The 26098-nt window shown below is 44.0% G+C and overlaps 1 protein-coding gene across 2 annotated transcripts; it reads right to left on the bottom strand.

Annotated features, from left to right (window-relative positions):
• Nucleotides 1–1077: 1077 nt before the first annotated feature.
• LOC109889659 (protocadherin Fat 4) lies at nt 1078–26098 on the bottom strand. 2 transcript variants are annotated; one of them, XM_020481248.2, is made up of 30 exons: nt 25934–26098; nt 24436–24501; nt 23965–24128; nt 23664–23708; nt 23440–23529; nt 23246–23335; nt 22656–22763; nt 22446–22559; nt 22245–22338; nt 20783–20895; nt 20395–20568; nt 20022–20150; nt 19600–19755; nt 19258–19438; nt 18821–18954; nt 17785–18732; nt 15583–15708; nt 14905–15150; nt 14533–14631; nt 14172–14344; nt 13829–13980; nt 13385–13692; nt 13125–13235; nt 12812–13003; nt 12612–12706; nt 12306–12467; nt 2150–2338; nt 1877–1954; nt 1681–1720; nt 1078–1592 (listed from the first exon to the last, which is right to left on the bottom strand). In XM_020481248.2, exons 1-30 carry the CDS (start codon nt 26010–26012, stop codon nt 1494–1496), a joined length of 4755 nt encoding a protein of 1584 aa, XP_020336837.1. In that variant the 5' UTR covers nt 26013–26098; the 3' UTR covers nt 1078–1493. The 2 variants fall into 2 exon arrangements, with proteins under 2 accessions (XP_020336837.1, XP_031685036.1); XM_031829176.1 differs by having other exon boundaries at nt 1516–1592; nt 1872–1954.

Raw genomic sequence — 26098 nt, 5'->3', positions numbered from 1 at the left:
GCATGAGTTCTGTGGCACTCACAGATAATATCTTTGCAGTTTTGGAAACCTTAGAGTGTTTTCTTTCCAAAGCTGCCAATTATATGCATAGTCGAGCATCTTTTCGTGACAAAATATTGCGCTTAAAACGGGCACCTTTTTATTAATAAATTAAAAGAGCGCCCCCTATATCCAAGAAGTTAACTGACTTGCCTAGTTAAATAAAGATTAAATAAAAGTATAAAAAAATCTGCAAAATCGGTGTCCAAAAATACAGATTTCCGATTGTTATGAAAACTTGAAATTGGCCCTAATTAATTGGCCATTCCGATTAATCGGTCGACCTCTAAGTAGTGCTTGACTTTGGCAGGATCTCACCGGAGCTGAGTACCGGTAACTCACACTGCTTGAGCTCATGTTCGTCTTATTGAATATTAGCTGGGGAAAAAATGATTCCCGGCACCTATTTCAGTCCAAGTTAACGACTGTGTATAAGAAATTATTCAAGTTATTCAAGTACTAGCCAAGTGTGGTGAAGGGTACACAAATAGAATAGATTTGACATTTAAATGTAGTTAAGTGGTGTGGTGGTGACTTACTGTTAAGAGTAAGAAGACAGTTTTAAAGTAATATAGAAAAATATTGGTGTGTCAGTTGTAATTGGGGTATATTGAAGAAATCATCAGGGCAGTTTATTTATTTTCCCTTAAATATTCACCAGAAACAATCATTTCACAGCTATTTTTTAAAAACAATCCTTCGTGGGGGGGCATGCCCCCGCACCCCCCCCCCCCCCCCCCCTAGATGGGTGTTGACCCTGGCCCCCTCCAATTTCTAACAAAAAGTTACGCCCTTGCCTTCAGGACAAGTATTTGGAAACACCCCACCATCCATCAGACCTACAATGGTAATGGTACAATAGCAAAAAAAACTAAAATGAGTCTTATTGGACAAGTCCAGGTAATCCCGTTTCAATCTGTTTTCTTCCGTTTGGTGCATAATGAACATGAGTCTGTTGTCTCAAGCTCGAGACAGTTCTAAAGGTTTGAGTCTAAGCATTAGCATAGAGAAATGTTGGTAAAAATAAGACACTTTCTATCCAGGGTATGTATTTTTTATTAGTTAAACCTAAATGAAGTGAAAAGTTGGTTCAGGTATGTTTGGTGACAGAGGAAATACATACCATCATTAGCACTCAAACAATGTATTAGCATATAAAATAATTCATAGTAAGTGCTATTCTTAGTGCTAAAATTTTCATATTCATATCATAGCCTTTTCTATTTTTACATTTATTGGTCAAAGGTCTTTGTTTGTTTTATAGAGAAATGCTCCTAATATGAGTGCAGCATAGACTGTAGCCAGCAATTGACGGTCAAAGCATTAGTGCATTAGCCAACCAATAAGTCAGAGTAAACTAATCATTCCTTCATTGCAGTGTTGCTCCATCTGTCTCACTGCTCTGGTGCACATTCATTGTGTGTGCTTTATTTGTGTTTAGTTGTCAGTGGGACCTAAAGAGAGGAGTTATGGCTGTCACCATCTTCATCTTGTCTGTCACACTCTGGCACTGCCTCCTGTGAAGTCTTACTCTTTCTCCATGACCTTTGCCCCTAAAAAACAACAGCATGGATCATCGCCCTTGACCAACAAATCGCACTGTATATTTGAACGGCCTGTGTTTGGCCTCGGGGTTCTTACCTGTTCTGAGCCTGTTGCGGATGCCTTCATATCTCTATTTCTAAACCAGAAGAAAAGGCGGATGAGAAAGAACTCTCATAGCTGTCTAAAAATGACAAAGTATTGATTTGAAATATTACTCGTTCAATTGCATCCCATCATCAATGAATCAAACGTTAAGACGCCATATGTATTGCAAATTCAAACAGTACTTTACGTGTAAGCTTCATTTCGCCTATCAATGTCAAAGCTTTCCCTACAGGAGTCCTCTGTGGGTTCTTTCATCCTTTTGAACCTGAAAAGAAATTGAGATATTGAAACAGTGGTTAGCCTAGAATAATTTGTATCATAGTCATTTTGGGGGATAAGGGGGTCATAATTGCAATTATGGCTAGTGGCAAGGGCTAGATTCATTATCATAAGTAATTTCTTGCTAATCTTAACTTAATGCTAATAACAAACACTAAGCAAACATGAATGAGCTACTCACTTGATAACGGTGAACGTCACCATCGCCACCAATCCCAGCAGACTCAGGCCGAACAGGACGCCCAGGACGATGACTATGACCTGGTCAGAGGCGGGGTCGGCTGACTCCTCCTCCATCACATGCTCCAGCCCCGCCCCAAACACCTTCTCTAGCTCTGCCTTCACCGTGCCCGCCTCGCTTTGCAGCTTGCTGTGGGCAACATCAGAGAACGGCCATTAAATCAAATTGTATTTGCCACATACACATGGTTAGCAGATGTTAATGCGAGTGTAGTGCGAAATGCTTGTGCTTCTAGTTCCGACAATTCAGTAATAACCAACGAGTAATCTAACCTAACAATTCCACAACTACCATATACACATAAGTGTAAAGGGATGAAGAATATGTACATAAAAATATATGAATGAGTGATGGTACAGAACGGCATAGGCAAGATGCAGTAGATGGTATCAAGTACAGTATATACATATGAGATGAGTAATGTAGGGTATGTAAACATTGTTAAGTGGCATTGTTTTAAGTGGCTAGTGATACATTTTTACATCAATTTTTCCATTATTAAAGTGGCTGGAGTTGAGTCAGTATGTTGGCAGCAGCCACTCACTGTTAGTGGTGGCTGTTTAACAGTCTGATGGCCTTGAGATAGAAGCTGTTTTTCAGTCTCTCGGTCCCTGCACCTGTACTGACCTCGCCTTCTGGGTGATAGCGGGGTGAACAGACAGTGGCTTGGGTGGTTGTTTTGTCCTTGATGATCTTTATGGCCTTCCTGTGACATTGGGTGGTGTAGGTGTCCTGGAGGGCAGGTAGTTTGACCCCGGTGATGCGTTGTGCAGACCTCACTACCCTCTGGAGAGCGTTACGGTTGTGAACGGAGCAGTTGCCGTACCAGGCGGTGATACAGCCCGACAGGATGCTCTCGATTGTGCTTCTGTAAAAGTTTGAGTGCTTTTGGTGACAAGACAAATTTATTCAGCCTCCTGAGGTTGAAGTAGTGCTGCTGTGCCTTCTTCACCACACTGTCTGTATGGGTGGACCAATTCAGTTTGTCCGTGATGTGTACGCCGAGGAACTTAACTTACTACCCTCTCCACTACTGTCCTGTCGATGTGGATAGGGGGTGCTCCCTCTGCTGTTTCCTGAAGTCCACGATCATCTCCTTAGTTTTGTTGACGTTGAGTGTGAGGTTATTTTCCTGACACCCCACTCTGAGGGCCCTCACCTCCTCCCTGTAGGCCGTCTCGTCGTTGTTGGTAATCAAGCCTACCACTGTAGTGTCATCCGCAAACTTGATGATTGAGTTGGAGGCGTGCATGGCCACGCAGTCGTGGGTGAACAGGGAGTACAGGAGAGGGCTCAGAATGCACCCTTGTGGGGCCCCAGTGTTAAGGATCAGCGGGGTGGAGATGTCGTTACCTACCCTCACCACCTGGGGGCGACCCATCAGGAAGTCCAGTACCCAGTTGCACAGTGTGGGGTCGAGACCCGGGGCCTCAAGCTTGATGATGAGTTTGGAGGGTACTATGGTGTTAAATGCTGAGCTGTAGTCGATGAACAGCATTGTCACATAGATATTCCTCTTGTCTAGATGGGTTGCGATTGCAGTGTGATGCAATTGCGTTGTCTGTGGACCTATTGGGGCGGTAAGCAAATTGGAGTGGGTCTAGGGTGTTTGTTTTTTTTGGTGTTTTTTTCACCTTTATTTAACCAGGTAGGCAAGTTGAGAACAAGTTCTCATTTACAATTGCGACCTGGCCAAGATAAAGCAAAGCAGTTCGACACATACAACGACACAGAGTTACACATGGAGTAAAACAAACATACAGTCAATAATACAGTATAAACAAGTCTATATACGATGTGAGCAAATGAGGTGAGATAAGGGAGGTAAAGGCAAAAAAGGCCATGGTGGCAAAGTAAATACAATATAGCAAGTAAAGCACTGGAATGGTAGATTTGCAATGGAAAAATGTGCAAAGTAGAAATAAAAATAATGGGGTGCAAAGGAGGAAAATAAATAAATAAAATACAGTAGGGAAAGAGGTAGTTGTTTGGGCTAAATTATAGGTGGGCTATGTACAGGTGCAGTAATCTGTGAGCTGCTCTGACAGTTGGTGCTTAAAGCTAGCGAGGCAGATAAGTGTTTCCAGTTCCAGAGATTTTTGTAGTTCGTTCCAGTCATTGGCAGCAGAGAACTGGAGGGAGAGGCGGCCAAAGAAATAATTGGTTTTGGGGGTGACTAGAGAGATATACCTGCTGGAGCGTGTGCTACAGGTGTGAGATGCTATGGTGACCATCGAGCTGAGATAAGGGGGGACTTTACCTAGCAGGGTCTTGTAGATGACATGGAGCCAGTGGGTTTGGCGACGAGTATGAAGCGAGGGCCAGCCAACAAGAGCGTACAGGTCGCAATGGTGGGTAGTATATGGGGCTTTGGTGACAAAATGGATTGCACTGTGATAGACTGCATCCAATTTGTTGAGTAGGGTATTGGTGGCTATTTTGTAAATGACATCGCCAAAGTCGAGGATTGGTAGGATGGTCAGTTTTACAAGGGTATGTTTGACAGCATGAGTGAAGGATGCTTTGTTGCGAAATAGGAAGCCAATTCTAGATTTGACTTTGGATTGGAGATGTTTGATATGGGTCTGGAAGGAGAGTTTACAGTCTAACCAGACACCTAAGTATTTGTAGTTGTCCACGTATTCTAAGTCCGAGCCGTCCAGAGTAGTGATGTTGGACAGGCGGGCAGGTGCAGGTAGCGATCGGTTGAAGAGCATGCATTTAGTTTTACTTGTATTTAAGAGCAATTGGAGGCCACGGAAGGAAAGTTGTATGGCATTGAAGCTTGCCTGAAGGGTTGTTAACACAGTGTCCAAAGAAGGGCCAGAAGTATACAGAATGGTGTCGTCTGCGTAGAGGTGGATCAGAGACTCACCAGCAGCAAGAGCGACCTCATTGATGTATACAGAGAAGAGAGTCGGTCCAAGAATTGAACCCTGTGGCACCCCCATAGAGACTGCCAGAGGTCCGGACAGCAGACCCTCCGATTTGACACACTGAACTCTATCAGAGAAGTAGTTGGTGAACCAGGCGAGGCAATCATTTGAGAAACCAAGGCTGTCGAGTCTGCCGATGAGGATGTGGTGATTGACAGAGTCGAAAGCCTTGGCCAGATCAATGAATACGGCTGCACAGTAATGTTTCTTATCGATGGCGGTTAAGATATCGTTTAGGACCTTGAGCGTGGCTGAGGTGCACCCATGACCAGCTCTGAAACCAGATTGCATAGCAGAGAAGGTATGATGAGATTCGAAATGGTCGGTAATCTGTTTGTTGACTTAGCTTTTGAAGACCTTAGAAAGGCATGGTAGGATAGATATAGGTCTGTAGCAGTTTGGGTCAAGAGTGTCCCCCCCTTTGAAGTGGGGGATGACAGCAGCTGCTTTCCAACCTTTGGGAATCTCTGATGAAAGAGAGTTTGAACAGGCTAGTAATAGGGGTGGCAACAATTTCGGCAGATAATTTTAGAAAGAAAGGGTCCAGATTGTCTAGCCCGGCTGATTTGTAGGGATCCAGATTTTGCAGCTCCTTCAGAACATCAGCTGAACGGATTTGGGAGAAGGAGAAATGGGGAAGGCTTGGGCGAGTTGCTGTGGGGGTTGCAGTGCTGTTGACCGGGGTAGGAGTAGCCAGGTGGAAAGCATGGCCAGCCGTAGAAAAATGCCTATTGAAATTCTCAATTATGGTGGATTTATCAGTGGTGACAGTGTTTCCTATCTTCAGTGCATTGGGCAGCTGGGAGGAGGTGTTCTTATTCTCCATGGATTTTACAGTGTCCCCAGAACTTTTTTGAGTTAGTGTTGCAGGAAGCAAATTTCAGCTTGAAAAAGCTAGCCTTGGCTTTTCTAACTGCCTGTGTATAATGGTTTCTAGCTTCCCTGAACAGCTGCATATCACGGGGGCTGTTCGATGCTAATGCAGAACGCCATAGGATGTTTTTGTGTTGGTTAAAACTACATGGCCCCACACGTACCTCTAGGGGTACCATCCCCCACTGCTCAACTGACACAGTGGCGCACAGAACGCAAAAATATTATTAGAAATATTTAACCTCCACACATTAACAAGTCCAATAGCTCAAATGAAAGATAAACACCTTGTTCATCTAGCCACCAAGTCAGATTTCTAAAATGTTTTATGGCGAAAACATAGCACATATTTATGTCAAACCACCACCAAAAGATAGGCTAATTTACATAGCCATTTTGTAGAACAATAGATGCAATCACAAAAGCAGGATTAAAAGAACATTTATTCACTAACCTTTTTAAAATCTTCATCAGATGACAGGAATAGGACATGTTATACAGTACATTTATGTTTTTTTCAATAATATGCAATTTATATCCATAAATCACGGTTTACATTGAAGGTCATGGTCAAAAAATGCTACAACAATGTCCGGAGAAATTATGATAACTCTGCCAGATAACAGAAATACACATCATAAACGTTGACTAAATATACATGTTGTACATATAGTTAGAAAGATACACTTCTTCTTAATAAAACAGCTGTGTTACATTTATTTTTAACGTTACAGAATTCGTTCACTTGTCAATAATATGAGACGGCGCTCATAGATTAGCAATATGGCTTCGCTATTTCGGAGTCCACAGAAACACATAATAACCACATAAATATTCCCTTACCTTTGCCGTTGTTCGATCAGAAGTCGTGGAAGAAGTCATACTTACCAAAACCTGCGTTTGCCTTTCAAATGTGTGTCTTTGGGTTATCAAACGAGACTAATTTCGGCTGAAAAGCACTCAAAAATCTATGTGTTGCGCATCGAAACTTCAAAATTACATATTATATGTCGACTAAACTGGTCAAACTAAGTTCAGATTCGAGCTAAAACATGTTTTAATCATATATGAAATATATAAGCTCGAAAGGAGAAGCCTATATCGTTTGGTGGATCTTGGAACAAAGGGAGAAAAATGACAGAGGCGCGCACGTATTATTGCGTGACCGGAGGGTTTCGTCCTGCCAAAGGGTGAGGGAGCGCGCAATCTTCACAATGAAGCGCCCCATTGAAAGAGGACATCGCCCTGAAGAGATAGAAACTGTTTCCAGATCTGTAGCTGGTTGGGAAGGGTGGGGGCGATGACTTCAAAGTTGGGCCAACTTTTCTGATGACAGAAAGAGTTTGGAAGAATGGCTGCCCTGTGAGTTCTGCTTTACATAGAGACATAATTTGAACGGTTTTAGAAGCTTTAGAGTGTTTTCTATTCAATAATATTTATTATATGCATATATTAGCAATTTTTTACAGATTTTTTGTCAGTTTACTATGGGCACGCATTTCTCCAACGGGGGCAGTATTCTGCCATAGCCTTAACAGGTTTTAAGGGCTGTCAGGTCTGGGGAGAACCAAGGGCTATATCTGTTCCTGGTTCTAAATTTCTTGAATGGGGCATGCAGCCTGCAGCCCAGACAGCATCCCCAGCCGCGCCCTCAGAGCATGCGCAGACCAGCTGGCTGGTGTGTTTACGGACATATTCAATCAATCCCTATCCCAGTCTGCTGTTCCCGCATGCTTCAAGAGGGCCACCATTGTTCCTGTTCCCAAGAAAGCTAAGGTAACTGAGCTAAACGACTACCGCCCCGTAGCACTCACTTCCGTCATCATGAAGTGCTTTAAGAGACTAGTCAAGGACCATATCACCTCCACCCTACCTGACACCCTAGACCCACTCCAATTTGCTTACTGCCCAAATAGGTCCACAGACGATGCAATCTCAACCACACTGCACACTGCCCTAACCCATCTGGACAAGAGGAATACCTATGTGAGAATGCTGTTCATCGACTACAGCATTTAACACCATAGTACCCTCCAAGCTCGTCATCAAGCTCGAGACCCTGGGTGTCGACCCCGCCCTGTGCAACTGGGTACTGGACTTCCTGACGGGCCGCCCCCAGGTGGTGAGGGTAGGCAACAACATCTCCACCCCGCTGATCCTTAACACTGGGGCCCCACAAGGGTGCGTTCTGAGCCCTCTCCTGTACTCCCTGTTCACCCACAACTGCGTGGCCACGCACGCCTCCAACTCAATCATCCAGTTTGCGGACGACACAACAGTGGTAGGCTTGATTACCAACAACGACGAGACGGCCTACAGGGAGGAGGTGAGGGCCCTCGGAGTGTGGTGTCAGGAAAATAACCTCACACTCAACGTCAACAAAACTAAGGAGATGATTGTGGACTTCAGGAAACAGCAGAGGGAACACCCCCCTATCCACATCGATGGAACAGTAGTGGAGAAGGTAGCAAGTTTTAAGTTCCTCGGCATACACATCACAGACAAACTGAATTGGTCCACCCACACAGATGGCATCGTGAAGAAGGCGCAGCAGCGCCTCTTCAACCTCAGGAGGCTGAAGAAATTCGGCTTGTCACCAAAAGCACTCACAAACTTCTACAGGTGCACAATCGAGAGCATCCTGGCGGGCTGTATCACCGCCTGGTACGGCAACTGCTCCGCCCACAACCGTAAGGCTCTCCAGAGGGTAGTGAGGTCTGCATAACGCATCACCGGGGGCAAACTACCTGCCCTCCAGGATTACCTACACCACCCGATGTTACAGGAAGGCCATAAAGATCATCAAGGACAACAACCACCCGAGCCACTGCCTGTTCACCCCGCTATTATCCAGAAGGCGAGGTCAGTACAGGTGCATCAAAGCTGGGACCGAGAGACTGAAAAACAGCTTCTATCTCAAGGCCATCAGACCGTTAAACAGCCACCACTAACATTGAGTGGCTGCTGCCAACACACTGACTCAACTCCAGCCACTTTAATAATGGGAATTGATGGGAAATGATGTAAAATATATCACTAGCCACTTTAAACAATGCTACCTAATATAATGTTTACATACCCTACATCATTCATCTCATATGTATACTGTACTCTATATCATCTACTGCATCTTTATGTAATACATGTATCACTAGCCACTTTAACTATGCCACTTTGTTTACATACTCATCTCATATGTATATACTGTACTCGATACCATCTACTGTATCTTGCCTATGCCGCTCTGTACCATCACTCATTCATATATCTTTATGTACATATTCTTTATCCCCTTACACTTGTGAGTATAAGACAGTAGTTTTGGAATTGTTAGTTAGATTACTTGTTGGTTATTACTGCATTGTCGGAACTAGAAGCACAAGCATTTTGCTACACTCGCATTAACATCTGCTAGCCATGTGTATGTGACAAATACAATTTCATTTGATTTATTTAAGATGGTTAGGAAGGCATTAAAAAAAAATATCCAGGCATCCTCTACTGACGGGATGAGATCAATATCCTTCCAGGATACCCCGGCCAGGTCGATTAGAAAGGCCTGCTCGCTGAAGTGTTTCAGGGAGCGTTTGACAGTGATGAGTGGAGGTCGTTTGACCGCTGACCCATTACGGATGCAGGCAATGAGGCAGTGATCGCTGAGATCTTGGTTGAAGACAGCAGAGGTGTATTTAGAGGGCAAGTTGGTTAGGATGATATCTATGAGGGTGCCCGTGTTTAAGGCTTTGGGGAGGTACCTGGTAGGTTCATTGATAATTTGTGGGAGATTGAGGGCATCAAGTTTAGATTGTAGGATGGCTGGGGTGTTAAGCATGTTCCAGCGTTAAGCATGTTCCAGTTTAGGTCGCCTAGCAGCACGAGCTCTGAAGATAGATGGGGGGCAATCAGTTCACATATGGTGTCCAGAGCACAGCTGGGGGCAGAGGGTGGTCTATAGCAGGTGGCAACGGTGAGAGACTTGTTTTTAGAGAGGTGGATTTTTAAAAGTAGAAGTTCAAATTGTTTGGGTACAGACCTGGATAGTAGGACAGAACTCTGCAGGCTATCTTTGCAGCAGATTGCAACACCGCCCCCTTTGGCAGTTCTATCTTGTCTGAAAATGTTGTAGTTTGGGATTGAAATTTCCTAATTTTTGGTGGTCTTCCTAAACCAGGATTCAGACACAGCTAGAACATCCGGGTTGGCAGAGTGTGCTAAAGCAGTGAATATAACAAACTTAGGGAATGAAACCAAGGCTATTACGGTTACAGAAGTCGTCAAAAGAGAGCGCCTGGGGAATAGGAGTGGAGCTAGGCACTGCAGGGCCTGGATTCACCTCTACATCGCCAGAGGAACAGAGGAGGAGTAGAATAAGGGTACGGCTAAAAGCAATAAGTATTGGTCGTCTAGAACGTTTGGAACAGAGAGTAAAAGGAGGTTTCTGGGGGCAATAAAATAGCATCAAGGTATAATGTACAGACAAAGGTATGGTAGGATGTGAATACAGTGGAGGTAAACCTAGGTATTGAGTGATGAAGAGAGAGATATTGTCTCTAGAAACATAATTGAAACCAGGAGATGTCATTGCATGTGTGGGTGGTGGAACTAATAGGTTGGATAAGGTATAGTGAGCAGGACTAGAGGCTCTACAGTGAAATAAGCCAATAAACACTGACCAGAACAGCAATGGACAAGGCATATTGACATTAAGGAGAGGCCTGCTTAGTCGAGTGATCAAAAGGGTCCAGTGAGTAGAGAGGTTGGTTGGGGGTCGTGATTTAGACAGCTAGCCAGGCCATCGGTAGCAAGCTAGCATAGGATGGAGGTCTGTTATTAGCCACCTCTTGCGTTCCGTCAGTAGATTAGTGGGGTTCCATGTGGTAGAGGGGATTAATCCAAATCACACAACAACAACAAAAACAATAGATATAGTTATAGAGGCGCAAGAAGAAAAATAATAATAATAAATAAATTCTCTGATTGATAGCAGCCGATAAGACAGCTAACGGTTAGCAGGCCGCAGATGGGCGTTCAGGTAAGGTCGCGACGGAGGAGCCAGCCGGATAACTCCTTCGGGTAGATAACGTCGGCAGTCCAGTTGTGAAGGCCCGGTGGGGCTCCGCGTAGGCAGTAAAACGGGTCCGAATAGGTGATTGTAGCCCAGGTGTGATTGATGGAACTCTTCAGCTGGCTAGCTCCGGAATAATTGATGTTTGCTCCGGAATCGACGAAAGCCGATAGTCACACGGATAGCAGCTAGCTAGCTGTGAGATCCAGGTATGAATGTCCAGAGTTAGCGGTTGAAATCCAGGGACATGGAGAGAATAATTGGTCCGGTATGTTCCGTTCCGAGCCGCACTGCGCCGTACAAAACTGGCGATAGATTTTCGAGCTAAAGGATAGCTGATGACCACAAACCGTGGTTAGCTGAATACTAACGATTAGCCAATAAAGAAGCTAACTAGCTTCTGATTAGCTTCTGGATTAGCTTCTGGCTAGCTCCTGGCTAGCTTCTGGCTAGTTTCTGGCTAGCTTCTTGGAGGATTACAGATTTGAGGTAAATAATACTTTTTTTATAAATATAAATTGGTGAGGCGGGTTGCAGGAGAGTGTTTTGAAGATGAGTTTATGGAAAATTAAAAAATTATATATAAAAAGGTATGTGAAAAAAGTTGTGTGTGTATATATATATATATATATATATATATACGGGACACGACAAGTTCGAGGACAAGAGACGTCTGAACTGCTATGCCATCTTGGAATCAGGTAGGGTGGAGGTGATATGGTCCTTGACTAGTCTCTCAAAGCACTTCATGATGACGGAAGTGAGTGCTACGGGGCGGTAGTCGTTTAGCTCAATTACCTTAGCTTTCTTGGGAACAGGAACAATGGTGGCCCTCTTGAAGCATGTGGGAACAGCAGACTGGGATAAGGTTTGATTGAATATGTCCCATAAACACACCAGCCAGCTGGTCTGCGCATTAGGGGCTTATTCTCAAGAATGCAACGTCACATTACAGATTTTTCCGATTAGATTTGTATCGTGTAGAACAGACATGGATGTTCTTCGTGCTGAATAGAAAATTGTGGAAGCAATGTTGCGTCCAGTCATTGTATGTCTATGTCAACTACTAAAGAATGTTCCACAAAAATTCCCTTCATGAGACCAATCCCAGACTCGCCATCCTCAAAGTTAAACTTTAACCAACAATGGCTTTGATTTTCTCATTATAGGATGGCCTACTTTGTTGTGGATGAAGTGATTTTCAACAACACATTGATCTTACCTTTTGACGTCTTTGGCAGGGATGACTTCCCCGCTGTTCACGGCAATGAAGCTGACGTACGTCCTGGCGGCACTCCCAGATTCCCGGGACGCAACAGCTCCTCTGCTGGTGCTGGAAATCTCTAACACCTTCACGGTCCAGCCCAGAACTCGCCCTAAAGACCTAAGAGACACAGAGAACGAGAGGCATATGAGAAAGACTGAGGAAGAGAGATAAAGTGGGCAAAAGGACCCCGTCTAACAGCCCCACACTTTTGTGTGGTTCATATTGTGTGGTACAAAAACTTTATCAGTTCTAATATCTTACTCTTCCATCTCAGGGACCTTCTTCTCCACAACATTGGTGGCCTGGTTGAGGGAGATGACTACGACATCATTACTGGCACTTCCCTGCACGTCCACCTGGGGGCAGAATAGAGCAGCATACTGTAACTACTGTTGCAAGTTAAGTTACTGGTTAAGTCATGTGTGTTACCATATGTACAGTACACTGTTGTCACCACTCACCTCCACCCTGGTTGTAGCATGGAATCCTTTAGTATCTGTGGCCTTCACCAGGACGGTGGTTGTCTTTCCTTCTAATCCCACCGCTGACACCACGTACACCTGGCCTGTGGAACGGTCCACGTCAAAAGACGAGCTGGGCTCTGTCAGACTGTAGTCCAGACGACCGCTGTCACCACTGTCTGGGTCTGTGGCCTGGGGAGAGGGGCGAAGAGTGGGGGGTCAGGATGGAGGAGCTGGATGAGAACTTATGTCAACTTTGACATGGCACCAGGGATGTAGTGGTTATCCCGCTGTTCACTTTTGCATCCCTTACCTGAACTTGGACCACAGGGTATTTGTATGGGGCAATGCTGAAGATCTTGGCTTCATAAGTCTCTTCCTTGAACTCTGGGGCCTCGTTCACATCTTCCACCTGTACCCTGACCTGAGAGGAAGAGTGAGGGAAGAGAGTGAGAGACGAAAGATTACTTGTGATCCGAAATCTGTTCCCCCATATGATGAGATATTTTCAGCTAAGCAACACCTCTAAAACGTCCTCTAAATCTGGTCGCCAGGTACCAGGATAGGTCATACCATTGCGACGGCAGAAGTAGGGGGAGTCCTGGAGTCCACTGCCTCCACCTCCAGGATGTACCACTCCTCAGTCTCTCTGTCCAGCGGCTCTTTGGTGGTGAGGGCTCCTAGGGCATCGACGGAGAACAGGTCCATGTGCGTGGTCAGGAAATAATTAACCACAAACACGGGGCTCCCTGGTGATGCCTTCACTGTCCCCACGGTTCTCCCTTTTGGTTCGTTCTCCGGAACGTTGAAGTTGTAGGAGGAGTTCTCAAAGGCCACGTCCACTCCAAGGCTGACAGTCATCAGGAAGACCTGGACATTGGCTATGAGGCGAAAAGAGAGAACACACACAGATTTAGTATCCATCATTATTCAGACTAACATATGAAATAATACACTCTAACTCAACGTTACAAAAACACACAAACACAAGTCCAATTGCGATGCTCGATCCCTGACCTGTGGAGTTCAGAGGAGGCATCCCGCTGTCCTTTGCCATTGCAGTGAGTTCAAGCAGTGTGTCCTCCGTGACATCCGAAAGGTCAGAGACCACAGTCACCTCTCCTGTGCTACCATTCAGGGCCAAGCGAGGGGAGGCGCCTGAGGAGAAACTAGATAGCCAGAGGAGGAGCATTTGACGCATAACTCGGTGTAGGAACAGACACATTTTTTCAACATTGTTAAGGATCCATTTATTCCTTAATTTGGACTTGAAACTCATCTCTACAGTATCGGCTCCACGACTGGGAGTAGAAAGTACAACAGAGGTGTGTGTGAGTTTTGACAGCAGTGCATGGCTAACCTGTAGGTGATGAGTGCGTTCAGGTCCATGTCCTTGTCTGTGGCAGAGAGGGTCAACAGCACGTCCCCCACTTTGGTGTCCTTCACCAGGATGCTCTTCGTGTACGTACTGGCACTGAACACCGGCGTGTTGTCATTAACATCTGTCACGCTCACTCTGATGCTGGTCATGTTCTGGTGAAGGGGGTTGGAATGGTTGAAACCAACTGTGTGTAAGAAGGCAGGCTGCACAGAACTTTGATATTGTGTGTTATGGTATTGTGGTGTATAGTGTTATGATATCGTACTGCTATGGTAATGTCGTACTGATTTCAGGGTGAAGGGACCCTATAAATTAGGCCACTGTGTTTTGTATATAGTACCTGTCTCTGTGGTGTGCCCTTGTCAGTGGCCACAATGACCAGCTCATAGATGTCCTTGGTCTCCCGATCCAGAGGACCCACAACCAGTAGCATCCCATCCTTCAGCACAAGACACACTAGTGTAAATACGCAGTGTTACCCTAACAACATTGCTCATGATTAAGTGAGTATGAGAAGTCGTGAGAAGAAACATGGTTTGCCAATGATGAGGTCATCAAAAGCGTCTGCTTTTTTGTGTGTTTGGTCATTTCTTAATCAAAATGATTGACACCTCAGTAAACGAACCTGGTACCCTAGATCCAAATTCTCATCTAACAAAATGTATTATGTAAAGAAGGTTCACCAGGAGCTTCATTATTTGGTTGGACTCACCTCCCTGAAGCGAAATGGCGTGGCAGATGAGGAGATGGAGATGGTGACTTCTCCGTTGGAGCCGAGATCTGAGTCTGTGGCAAGGATATGGTACACCTCTCCTGGAGACTTGTCAGAGTACTCCCCCTCAGGGAAAGGGATGGGGTCTGGAAGAGTAGGGAACTGGGGTGTGTTGTCATTGTAGTCCAGAACGGTGATGTTGAGCTGGGCTGTGGCGTTCAGGCCATCTTTGTCCACCGCCACCACCTGAACAGTGAGAGGGTTACGATTTTAACACGTGACGTAGTTGACTAACCTTAGCATGTAATTTTGTTGAAATTGTTGACTCCAAAGTGTAACGTTGTTGACCGTCATGGTCTCGCTGAGCATCTTAAGTAAAATGATCAGCCTGCTTTTTGCCTATCCACATTGTACATTTATCACCTATATGACTTAACAACATGAGCAAAGACAATGTTCACTTTGGTGTCTAGGTGGGGTTGAGGTCCGGGTGATAGGAAGAGATAGATTGTCCTCCAGTTGCGTCCTTGCCCATCGTTAAGATAAGAAACATTTTCCCCACTCTACATAGATTACATTTATGGAAGTAAACCCAACTGTTATTGGGGCCTATATTTGGGTGTAGATCTTATGAGAAATGCAGATGAAGCACATGTCGGTTGACATGACGTGGTATACCTGTAAAACATAGTTATCCTTTGTCTCTCTGTCCAAGGTGACGTCATTCTTCAGGGAAACAACACCTTGTTTGTTTATGTTGAAGGTTTCACTGGTAAATATGAAGTCACCATTCGAGAATCCACCCTAAAAGGAAGAGATTATGGTGTCAGTTTATCATTCCAAAATTAGTCATAAATGTTTTAGTGGGATGGTTGTATTGAAATATTTTCAGATTGTTGATATCGTTATGAAATACACCATTTATATATTGTCATCGATATACAGTACCAGTCAAAAGTTTGGACACACCTTCTCATGCTAGGGTTTTTCGGTATTTTTAATATTTTCTACATTGTAGAATAATAGTAAAGACATCAACTATGAAATAACACATGGAATCATGTAGTATGCAAAACATTTTTAAACAAATCAAAATCTATTTGAGATTCTTCAAAGTAGCCACCCTTTGCCTTGATTATAGCTTTGCACACTCTTGGCATTCTGTCAACCAGCTTCATGAGGTAGTCACCTGGAATGCATTTCAATTAACAGGTGTGCCTTGTTAATTTGTGGAATTGATTTCCTTCCTAATGCGTTTGAGACAATCAGTTGTTGTGACAATGTAGGTGTGGTATACAGAAGATAGCCCTATTTGGTAAAAGACCAAGTCCATATTATGGCAAGAACAGCTCAAATAAGAAAAGAGAAACTACAGTCCATCATTACTTTAAGACATGAAGGTCAGTCAATCCGGAAAAGAGCTTTGAAAGTTTCTTCAAGTGCAGTCTCAAAAACCATCAAACGCTATGATGAAACTGTCTCTCATCAGGACCACCACAGGAAAGGAAGACCGAGTTACCTCTGCTGCAGAGGACAAATTCATTAGAGATAACTGCACCTCAGATTGCAGCCCAAATACATGCTTCACAGAGTTCAAGTAACAAACACATCTCAACATCAACTGTTCAGAGGAGACTGCGAGTATCAGGCCTTCATTGTCAAATTGCTGCAAAGAAACCACTACTAAAGGACACCAATGGTCCAAGAAACATGAGCAATGGACATTAGACCGGTGGAAATCTGTCATTTGATCTGATGAGTCCAAATTTGAGTCCAATGAGTCCAACCACTGTGTCTTTGTGAGATGCAGCGGAGGGGAACGGATGATCTCTGCATGTGTGGATCCCACTTTGGAGCATGGAGGAGGAGGTGTGATGGTGCTTTCCTGTTGACAGTGTCTGTGATTTATTTATAATTCAAGGCACAAGTGTGCCACAGCATTCTGTAGCGATATGCCATCCCATCTGGTTTGTGCTTAGTGGGATTATTATTTGTTTTTCAACAGGACAATGACCCAACACACCTCCAGGCTGTGTAAGGGCTATTTGACCAAGAAGGAGAATGATGGAGTGCCTCATCAGATAACCTGGCCTCCACAATCACCCGACCTCAACCCATTTTTTTTTAAAATTGAACCTTTATTTAACTAGGCAAGTCAGTTAAGAACAAAGTATTGTTTACAATTACAGCCTAGGAACAGTGGGTTAACTGCCTTGTTCAGGGGCAGAACGACAGATTTTTACCTTGTCGGCTCGGGGATTCAATCTTGCAACCTTTCGGTTACTAGTCCAACGCTCTAACCACTAGGCTACCTGCCACCCTGTGAGATGGCTTGGGATGAGTTGGACAGCAGATCGAAGGAAAAGCAGCCAACAAGTGCTCAGCACATGTGGGAACTTCTTCAAGACTGTTGGAAAAGCATTCCAGGTGAAGCTGGTTGAGAGAATGCCAAGAATGTGCAAAGCTGTCATCAAGGCAAAGGGTGGCTACTTTGAAATCTCAAATATAAAATATATTTTGATTTGTTTAACACTTTTTTGGTTCCTACATGATTCCATACGTGTAATGTCATAGTTTTGATGCCTTCACTATTATTATACAATGCAGAAAATAGTAAAAATAAAGAAAAACCCTTGAATGAGCAGGTGTGTAAAAAATGTTGACTGGTACTGTATATATTGTCATTGATTATATATAGTAGTTGATATATCGTCATTGTTATATTGTAATCGCGTATACCGTAGTCAATATTTTTCATATCGTGCAGATATATCACTGATCTCACTGATCTCAATGTAGATGGTAATGTTATAGATTGTTTTATATCATAACGAAATATAATCGATCTCATGATGATAATGACAGTCTCATTTCTCTGACCTCATCCTCATCGGTGACCTCCAGGGTCACGATAGCCGCTCCGCTGGCCAGGTTCTCAGAGACGGCGACATCGTAACGCTCTGCGCTAAACTGAGGCGGGTTGTTGTTCACATCTTTCACCCTCACCACCACTGAACTATTCCCAATGAGGGATGGGGTCCCCCCATCTGCAGCCTGTACCATTAGGTTGTACACCTTCACTGCTCCATTGTCCAAGGCCTGCGCCAGCCGCAGTTCCCCAGTGGACGAGTCCAGCTGGAAGAACGCCACGGTCGAGGGAGGGTCTTGCAGAAATATACCATAGGTCACTGTACCGTTTGTGCCTTCATCAAGATCCACCGCTTCTAGTGTGACCAGTGTCGTTCCCACAGACTCTGTTTCTAAGACCTCAACCTCATATTCCGTCTTGGAGAAACTTGGAACATTGTCGTTGATGTCAGATACTTGAATGAGCAGAGTCGCGGTTGTGGAGAGAGCTGGACGACCTTGGTCCTGAGCCACCACCTCCAGGGTGAACTCTGCTTTGGTCTCTCTGTCCAGCGCCCCAGCCAGGGACACCATCCCTATTTTGGGATCGATAGCGAACTTCCCCTCGCCTCCCCGGAGGGCATAGCGGAGCTCCCTGTTGAAGCCGTTGTCCGCGTCCGTGGCATTCATGGCAGTGAGGTTGGCCCCTACCTCCGTATCCTCAGGGACCAGTTGTGTCACAGAGCTGGCGCCAAACACGGGGCTGTTGTCATTGATGTCAATCACTTCCACCACAACGGTTGCCTCATCGCTGCTTGTGCCATCCGAGATTGAGATCTGGACTGAGTAGTTATTTTGGGTCTCATAGTCCAGTTTGACCTTAGAGGTGAAAACGCCTTTGGAGTCAACGGCAAACTTGTCGGCGTCCGTCAGGACCTGAAGTGTCACGGGAACTACTGTTGTTACTGCTAGGAATGTCACCTATATATGGGGTGACAAAAATGTTATAGGATCGATCTGGTTGTTTTTTTCAGATTAAGTAGAATTTAGTGGTTCTGGGGAAGTTCACCTTGACAATCCCCGTCCCTGGATCCGTCTCTTCCTCTATCCTCCCACGGTAAGTGTTCAAGAGGAACTGGGGGTTGGAATCTCCAGGTGCCTGGATCTCCACTAGCACCGAGGAGGAACGAGATATTACGCCACCTACAGGACAGGAGAACAGTCACTTAAGGGCTGCAATTTCTTTGGGAACCCATAACCAAATCTCCAGCTGTTGACCGACTAGCCTCCTGTAGATATACACTATTCCTCTCATATTATTTTAGTCTACAGTGTATATATACTATGGTTACTAGACTATGGTATGTTTGCTTGAGTTGCTTGTGTTCTGTCATATATCTCCTCAACTTTACGCTCAGATTAATTCTGCACTACATTGCGCTGCACAAAATAGTTTACATGACACTACCTTCAAGTTGTCTATACAGAGACTGTACCTAGACTCACCATCTCTTGCTGCCACATAGAGAGGGAACTCAAGGACCTTGTTCTCCTCCAGAGGAATGTTTTTTTCCAGTTTTATCTCGCCCGTGTTTTCGTCGATGGAGAAATATCCTTTCATGTTCCCAAACTCTATTGAGTACTTGACCTGTCCATTAGCACCAGCATCCAGATCGGCTGCTTCAACCTACCAATCACATGGTGTGGTGACCAAAGCAATACCATTGTTTTCTTTTTACAATCGTGTTACTATGGCTATCATGTGTTTCCCACATTGTAAATGGCTCTGACAAAACACTTTAACAAACACAGTGACGAATTGAGGTTCAAGGTTAGAAGCCATCTCACCTGGGTAACCAACATCCCCACTGTTTGGTTCTTGAAGACCTTGCCCTTGTACATGGAGCTCTTAAATTGAGGACTGTTGTCATTCTCATCCAGGAGGGTGACGTTCACACCAGCCAACACAACGTGGTTAGGCGGGTCATTTTCCCGTGCTTCAATCTTCATATTGGATGTAGGGAAGACATGGGAAGGTGTTCAACAGCATACCAACTGACGTGTGCACTCCCCATTGGGACAGATTTCTTGATAAGACATGTTTTATTAGATGGTACAGGGCACTGCCAAGTGCCATTAGACCTGGAGTTTGCACCTTTTTAGACATATTTACAGGTTCCTTGCTGATTTGTTAGCTATTGTGATTATGTCAGCTGCTAAATGGATAAAAGTTGTAGGTCTGAGTACTGTTATGTTTTAGAGTGTCTGACCTGAAAGAGGAAGTTTTCAACAGTCTCCCTGTCCAGGTCAGCTGAACTCTTCACTATGACAGTTCCATCCAAGAGTATAGAGAAAGGTACAGACTCCGGAAGGATCTGCAACGTTCCCACAAATCCACCCTGAGACAAAGACAAAATGGTTTCATGTCCAATTGGGGGGGGAAATGAAGTTTTAAAATGAAAAAATAAAATGAAGCGTGACAAATGATTTGGCTCATGTAGAAACAGACACAACTCAAGATACAAACGTGTAAACTGTTTTGATATATGCACTTATTGACATCGCTTCCTAACTCGAGTAGTGAAATACAACTCTTTTTGTGTAAATCCATCACCCATTTTTTTTTTATGCCACTGTACCTACCTTGTCCAGGTCAGTGATTGTGACTCTGAAAACAACTGTGTCTTTTTGAGAGTTCTCCAATATTGCGACAGAGTAGCTAGCTTTGTCAAACTCTGGAGCGTTGTCATTGACGTCCTCGATTGTAACAGACACCAAAGCGTCAGCGGACTTTAGGCTGTCATCCTGCTGAGATGCCTGGAAGGAAGTGATAGATGTTGATATTTGACATCCATAACTTGGGATGTATACAACAGTCACCAGCCCTCCTGATGCCCATACCATGTTAACTGTCTTAATGCACTTGTGATTGTGAATAAATCTACAGTGAGAATGAACTGAGAGAAGTACGGTTTTACTTATTTAGAGTAATCGTAAAACGCTAGAATGCTATAGCTACAATTCCCAATACCTTGATATTGACAGTGACTGTGGATATCTCCTCTCTGTCCAGCCCAGTCACCACAGAGATGACTCCACTGTTTGTGTCGATGTTGAAGTTACTGAGATACTTGCTTGGCGATACTGCGGTAAAGTCACACAACAACATTCCACCACAATGTGAACAGAACCTCATACATATACATACGTTTTCATGCAAATATGATATTCTGATGGTTTCCATATGCAAAGATACACTCCATGACCAAATGTATGTGGACACTTGCTCGACGAACATCTCATTACAAAATCATGGGCATTAATATAACCACCTCCACTCTTCTGGGAAGGCTTTCCACTAGATGTTGGAACATTGCTGCGGGGACATGCTTCCATTCAGCCACAAGAGCATTAGTGAGGTTGGGCCTGGCTCGCAGTCTGCGTTTTCAATTCAACCCAAAAGTGTTCAATGGGGTTGAAGTCAGGGCTCTGTGCAGACCAGTCAAGTTCTTCCACACCGATATCGACAAACCATTTCTGTATGGACCTCACTGTGCACGGGAGCATTGTCATGCTGAAACAGGAAAGGGCCTTCCCCAAATTGTTGCCGCAAAGTTGGAAGCACAGAATCGTCTAAAATGTTGTATGCTGTAGCGTTAAGATTTCCCTTCACTGGAACTAAGGGGCCTAGCCCAAACAATGAAAGACCGCCTCAGACCATTATTTCTTCTCCGCCAAACTTTACAGTTGGCACTATGCATTGAGGCAGGTAGCGTTGTCCTGGCATCCGCCAAATCCAGATTTGTCCGCCGGACTGACCAATGGTGAAGCATGATTCATTCCAGAGAATGAGTTTCCACTGCTCCAGAGTGCAATGGCGGTGAGCATTACACCACTCCAGCCGGCGCTTGGCATTGTGCATGGTGATCTTAGGCTTGGCCATGGAAACCCATTTCATGAAGCTCCCAACGAACAGTTACTGTGCTGACGTTGCTTTCAGAGGCAGTTTGGAACTCGGTAGGGAGTGTTGAAACCGATAGATGATTTTTACGTGTTTCAGTACTCGGCAATCCCATTCTGTGAGCTTGTGTGGCCTACTACTTTGCGCCTGAGCCGTTGTTGCTCCTAGATGTTTCCACTTCACAATAACAGCACTTACAGTTGACCGGGGCAGCTCTACAGTAGCAGGGCAGAAACTGGACGAACTGTCTTGTTGGAAAGGTGGCATCATATGAGGGTGCCACATTTTAAGCCACTGAGCTATTCAGTAAGGCCATTCTACTGGCAATATTTGTCTATGGAGATTGCATGGCTGTGTGCCTGAGTTTATACACCTGTCAGCGACGGGTATGGCTGAAATAGGCAAATCGACTAATTTGAATGGGTGTCAACATACTTTTGTATATATAGTGTACTTGTTTCATATCAACAACAAAAAATCCTAAAACTGATGGGAGTTGTAGTCCAAGCCTGTGGTAAAAGCCTTAGATTACCTGAACTGATGCTGTAGACTATAGCCACATTAATGCCAGTGTCTCCATCTTGTGCTTTTATGCCCTCTGGCTGGATGGTGAGGAAAGGCCCTGTCTAAAGAGGAGATGATGTATTAAATAGACATCACAACCATAGCAACACAGTGGCTTTAAGGATACATATATGACATTTTGTAGTCTGATGGGTATGATAACACTCACTTGTTCTTCCTGTATGGTAGCCTGGTAAAGGCTGTGATTGAAATAGGGATTCAGATTATCAAAGTCCGTAATCTCAAGAACAACGTCTGCTGTGTCGAAGAGATCACCATTATCCTAAAAGGAAGGATCCCAGAAGCATTATTAATAGATAAACATGGATATCCATTTCTGGACCAATGTGGTAGGATGTGATATGGTGAGATCACCTACCCGCGCCTCAACTGTGAATTTGTAGTTTTGGGCGACGTTGTAGTTCAGAGGTCTCTTCAGCAGTACAGCCCCATCGTTGCGGACCTCAAATTCAGCGGGTGCTGGGTCCTTAAATAAGGTGGAAGACCAAAGTCATTGTGGAACAGTATCAGAGGAAGAATCAGATAAATCTGTTCAGTCATAATTTCCATTGGGTTATCCAATATCTGCTATAGATTATAGACCTACATTGTAGCTGTATATATTTTTGTAAGACAGTTGTATGGACAGTTTAGACTAGCTGTTTACTTTGGTGAATGTGACATATTGATCACTTCGCTGTGACCAAAAGGATTCGAACCCGGATCTCCTCTCCATCCCTCTAAGCTAAGGGAGCTAATGTAGCTCAGGTGTGGTCACAGAACCACTGCTGTTACACTTATTAAAAAGTATAGACCAGGACCTGAATGTTTCAGGCGTCTTAGAGTAGGACTGCTGATCTAGGATCAGGTCTCCCTTCTTATTTATTATTATCTAAAAGACTAAACTGATCCTATATCAGCACTCCTGCTCTGGGACTCTTGGTGAATGCGGGCCCATGTGTGACTCACCAATATGCGGTATGTAATTCTGTTGTTGTTTATGCTGATATCGGCATCCACTGCTTTCACTCTGATCACCTCCGTATTCACTGCCTGAATCTGGAGAGACAAAACAACCCGTAGGGGCTCATTGTATTGCAAGGTGTAAGACAGGAGTATTATGTTTTTGCCAACTCATCTTCTGTAGACTGATGTAGCCTTACCTCAGATATCGTTTTTGTGTACACCTTTTGCTCAAATATTGGAGCGTTGTCATTTAGGTCGGTGACGATAAGTTTACGTTTATTTTCGAGCTGAAGAGATAATAACAGTTTTATGTCAACAAAATGCACTTCTCATACATTACAATATATTGTTACAATCCATCATATACAGCATACATACTAACCATTGTCACATTAGTTTATAATCTTTCAATTTGACTTACCGGGCCATTCTCACACACAACAGAATACCAAAGTTGACCGCCAGTCTACAAGAGAGAGAGGGGGGATAATTGTCAAGTTCAAAACCCTTTGCAGCATGTTCATCAGGAATTAGCCTTCGCCTATTTTGTCAATAAAAAAAGCGAACACCTAAAGTGAACCATACTTGACCATGAATGACGTTGTATAGCTCTGATCCAGAGCGCTACTGCGCATTCCTCTACTGTAGGAGTTCAGCAGAGGTACGCGCACCAACACCCTGGACCAGAGCTAAACGTTGTAGAGCCACCATAACCATCTCACCTGTGTTAACAGATCTGCATCCAGCGCCATCTTGGTACGGACTGTTGCATTTGTACTCCCAGGGGTGTAAACTAACTCGAGAAAATTGATGTGTTCTGGAAAGGCATACGCCTCAAGCCTCACGGAATTACCCTCGGGGATCTCGTTGAGGACTTCCACTTCCCCTGTTGTAGCATCAGGGGGAGGCAAATATTCATCAGGGTGATGTGTAGTACCAGCAATATCTATTGAATGTTGTTGAATGTTTCCCCCCATTACAGTCAATATATTGTAACAAAGGTTGCTACAAAAAAGACTGAACCCATTCTATAAATCTAATTTTCTCCCCTCATCCAGGCATCTCTCTTTTCCTGTGTAATCGTTTATTAACAGAAATACCAGTAAGACAAATTGGTTTCGTGACTCATGAACAAATATAATACTTGAATGGATATGGCATGGATGACTGCAATGAATGACTGCATTGATTACCCTCATATTCCTCATCCACAGTTCCCAGTGTTAGGTCTGACCCTTCAGCACAGTTCACTGATGTACCTAGAAATAAACATTAGGGCAAACATGGTATTGTTTACGTGGATCTTTAGCATCATGAAATAGCAAATGACAATCTCTAATCAGGATTCTGGTGAATTCTATTTGAGTTGTGTCAATATCTCCTGTTTTGCATGCTCATTTGCCATTAATGCGTGTCGCTTATCAGTTTGCAAACAATGTAAAAAAATAATAATATCATTGTTAATAAAGCCGCATACTAAAATGTTTTTTTTTTAATAAGGCAGTTCCTTATTGCAGGTGTTTCACTCTAGCTCAGTGCTTTCTGTGGTGGTGGAGCAGCCAGCGGAAAATACGAATGGTAGGGGTTGGCAATGTTCTCTAGTTACGCCATGATTGGCTCAGTGTTCTGTCACTCATGGGGACACTATATCCCTGCAAAATCTACAAGGAGAGCTCAAAAAATTCAAGCCCCTTGGTGCTGCCATAGAGTTAAATTAGAAGTGCCCATCCAAGAAGTCTCAAGGTCATTGGCCACTGATAAAATCACGTTATATCTACCGTAGATTTGATTGGACTGATCATGTCAACATCATACTTTCAAAATCTTAGCTAGCAAACTAGACAAGCAGTCATCATGAATCACGTCGACAATCTACTGGCAAATCCTTTTCATATGAATCTTTGTCATATGAAGAGAAATTATAGATAATGTATCAGTGCTCATTGGCCATTGGACATAAACATTACACAATAAATTGCAAATTCAACAATGAGTGGTTTGGAAGAAATCAGCAGCGAACTGCAAGCGTTGTAAAGCAATCACTAGCCTGCTATTCAATGGAGTGGGTGTGTGGTCCAAGTCTGGGTTTAAGGGTCTCTTTTCCAAGCTTAAAAGGATAAACATTCAACACCATGGGCCAGAAAAGGTTGAAAACATTGTCTATGCTGTCAATCCAGCATAACCTCTGCCATGTTCAAAACAACTGGAAACTCGGAAATCTCAGACTTCAGTGAGTTCAAGACAACTGGGACCTTGGGAAAAAACGAGCGCTGCCCTACCAAGATTGACATGCTAAAAATCGCCACTGTAATTAGGTAACAACAATCTATGCGTCATGGTCTAATGGCAACACTCTCGGATCCAGCCACATATAAGCCGCTCCCTACCGGTTCATTCCCCGCATTTACCCTCCCTACTGTTACTCCAACTTTCCTGTCTCCCCCTCTGTTTACTAATGTCTAAATGAAGTGTCAAAAATACATAATAATAATCTAATAAATTGCTTATGTGTAAAATAATATAAGAGCATACATTTAGCAAAATACAAAGGCAAATCAATTACCGATTTAACATTTCTAATTGATCTTAACCATTTTCTATTAATCTACTGTATACAGTATTCCCCAAACCATGTACCGTATTGATATCATACCAATCTTCAAAATGTAGCCACAAACAAACTTTACTCACTGATGGGGATGCCCATGACATCATGAACACATAGAGAGCCTGAGAGGAGTAACATCCACATAAAACGTATAGACCCCATATTGGATGGTGATTGTTCCTACTTTTCTACCCCCTGCTACAGTTCCGTCCACAGCACCTGCTTGACGGACTGATTTCCTGAATAGA

This window comes from Oncorhynchus kisutch, linkage group LG1 (assembly GCF_002021735.2).
Source record: "Oncorhynchus kisutch isolate 150728-3 linkage group LG1, Okis_V2, whole genome shotgun sequence".
NCBI classification, from domain to species: domain Eukaryota; kingdom Metazoa; phylum Chordata; class Actinopteri; order Salmoniformes; family Salmonidae; genus Oncorhynchus; species Oncorhynchus kisutch.
The sequence above is the reverse complement of the archived record's forward strand: the minus strand, read 5'-3'. Positions and strand labels throughout refer to the sequence as shown.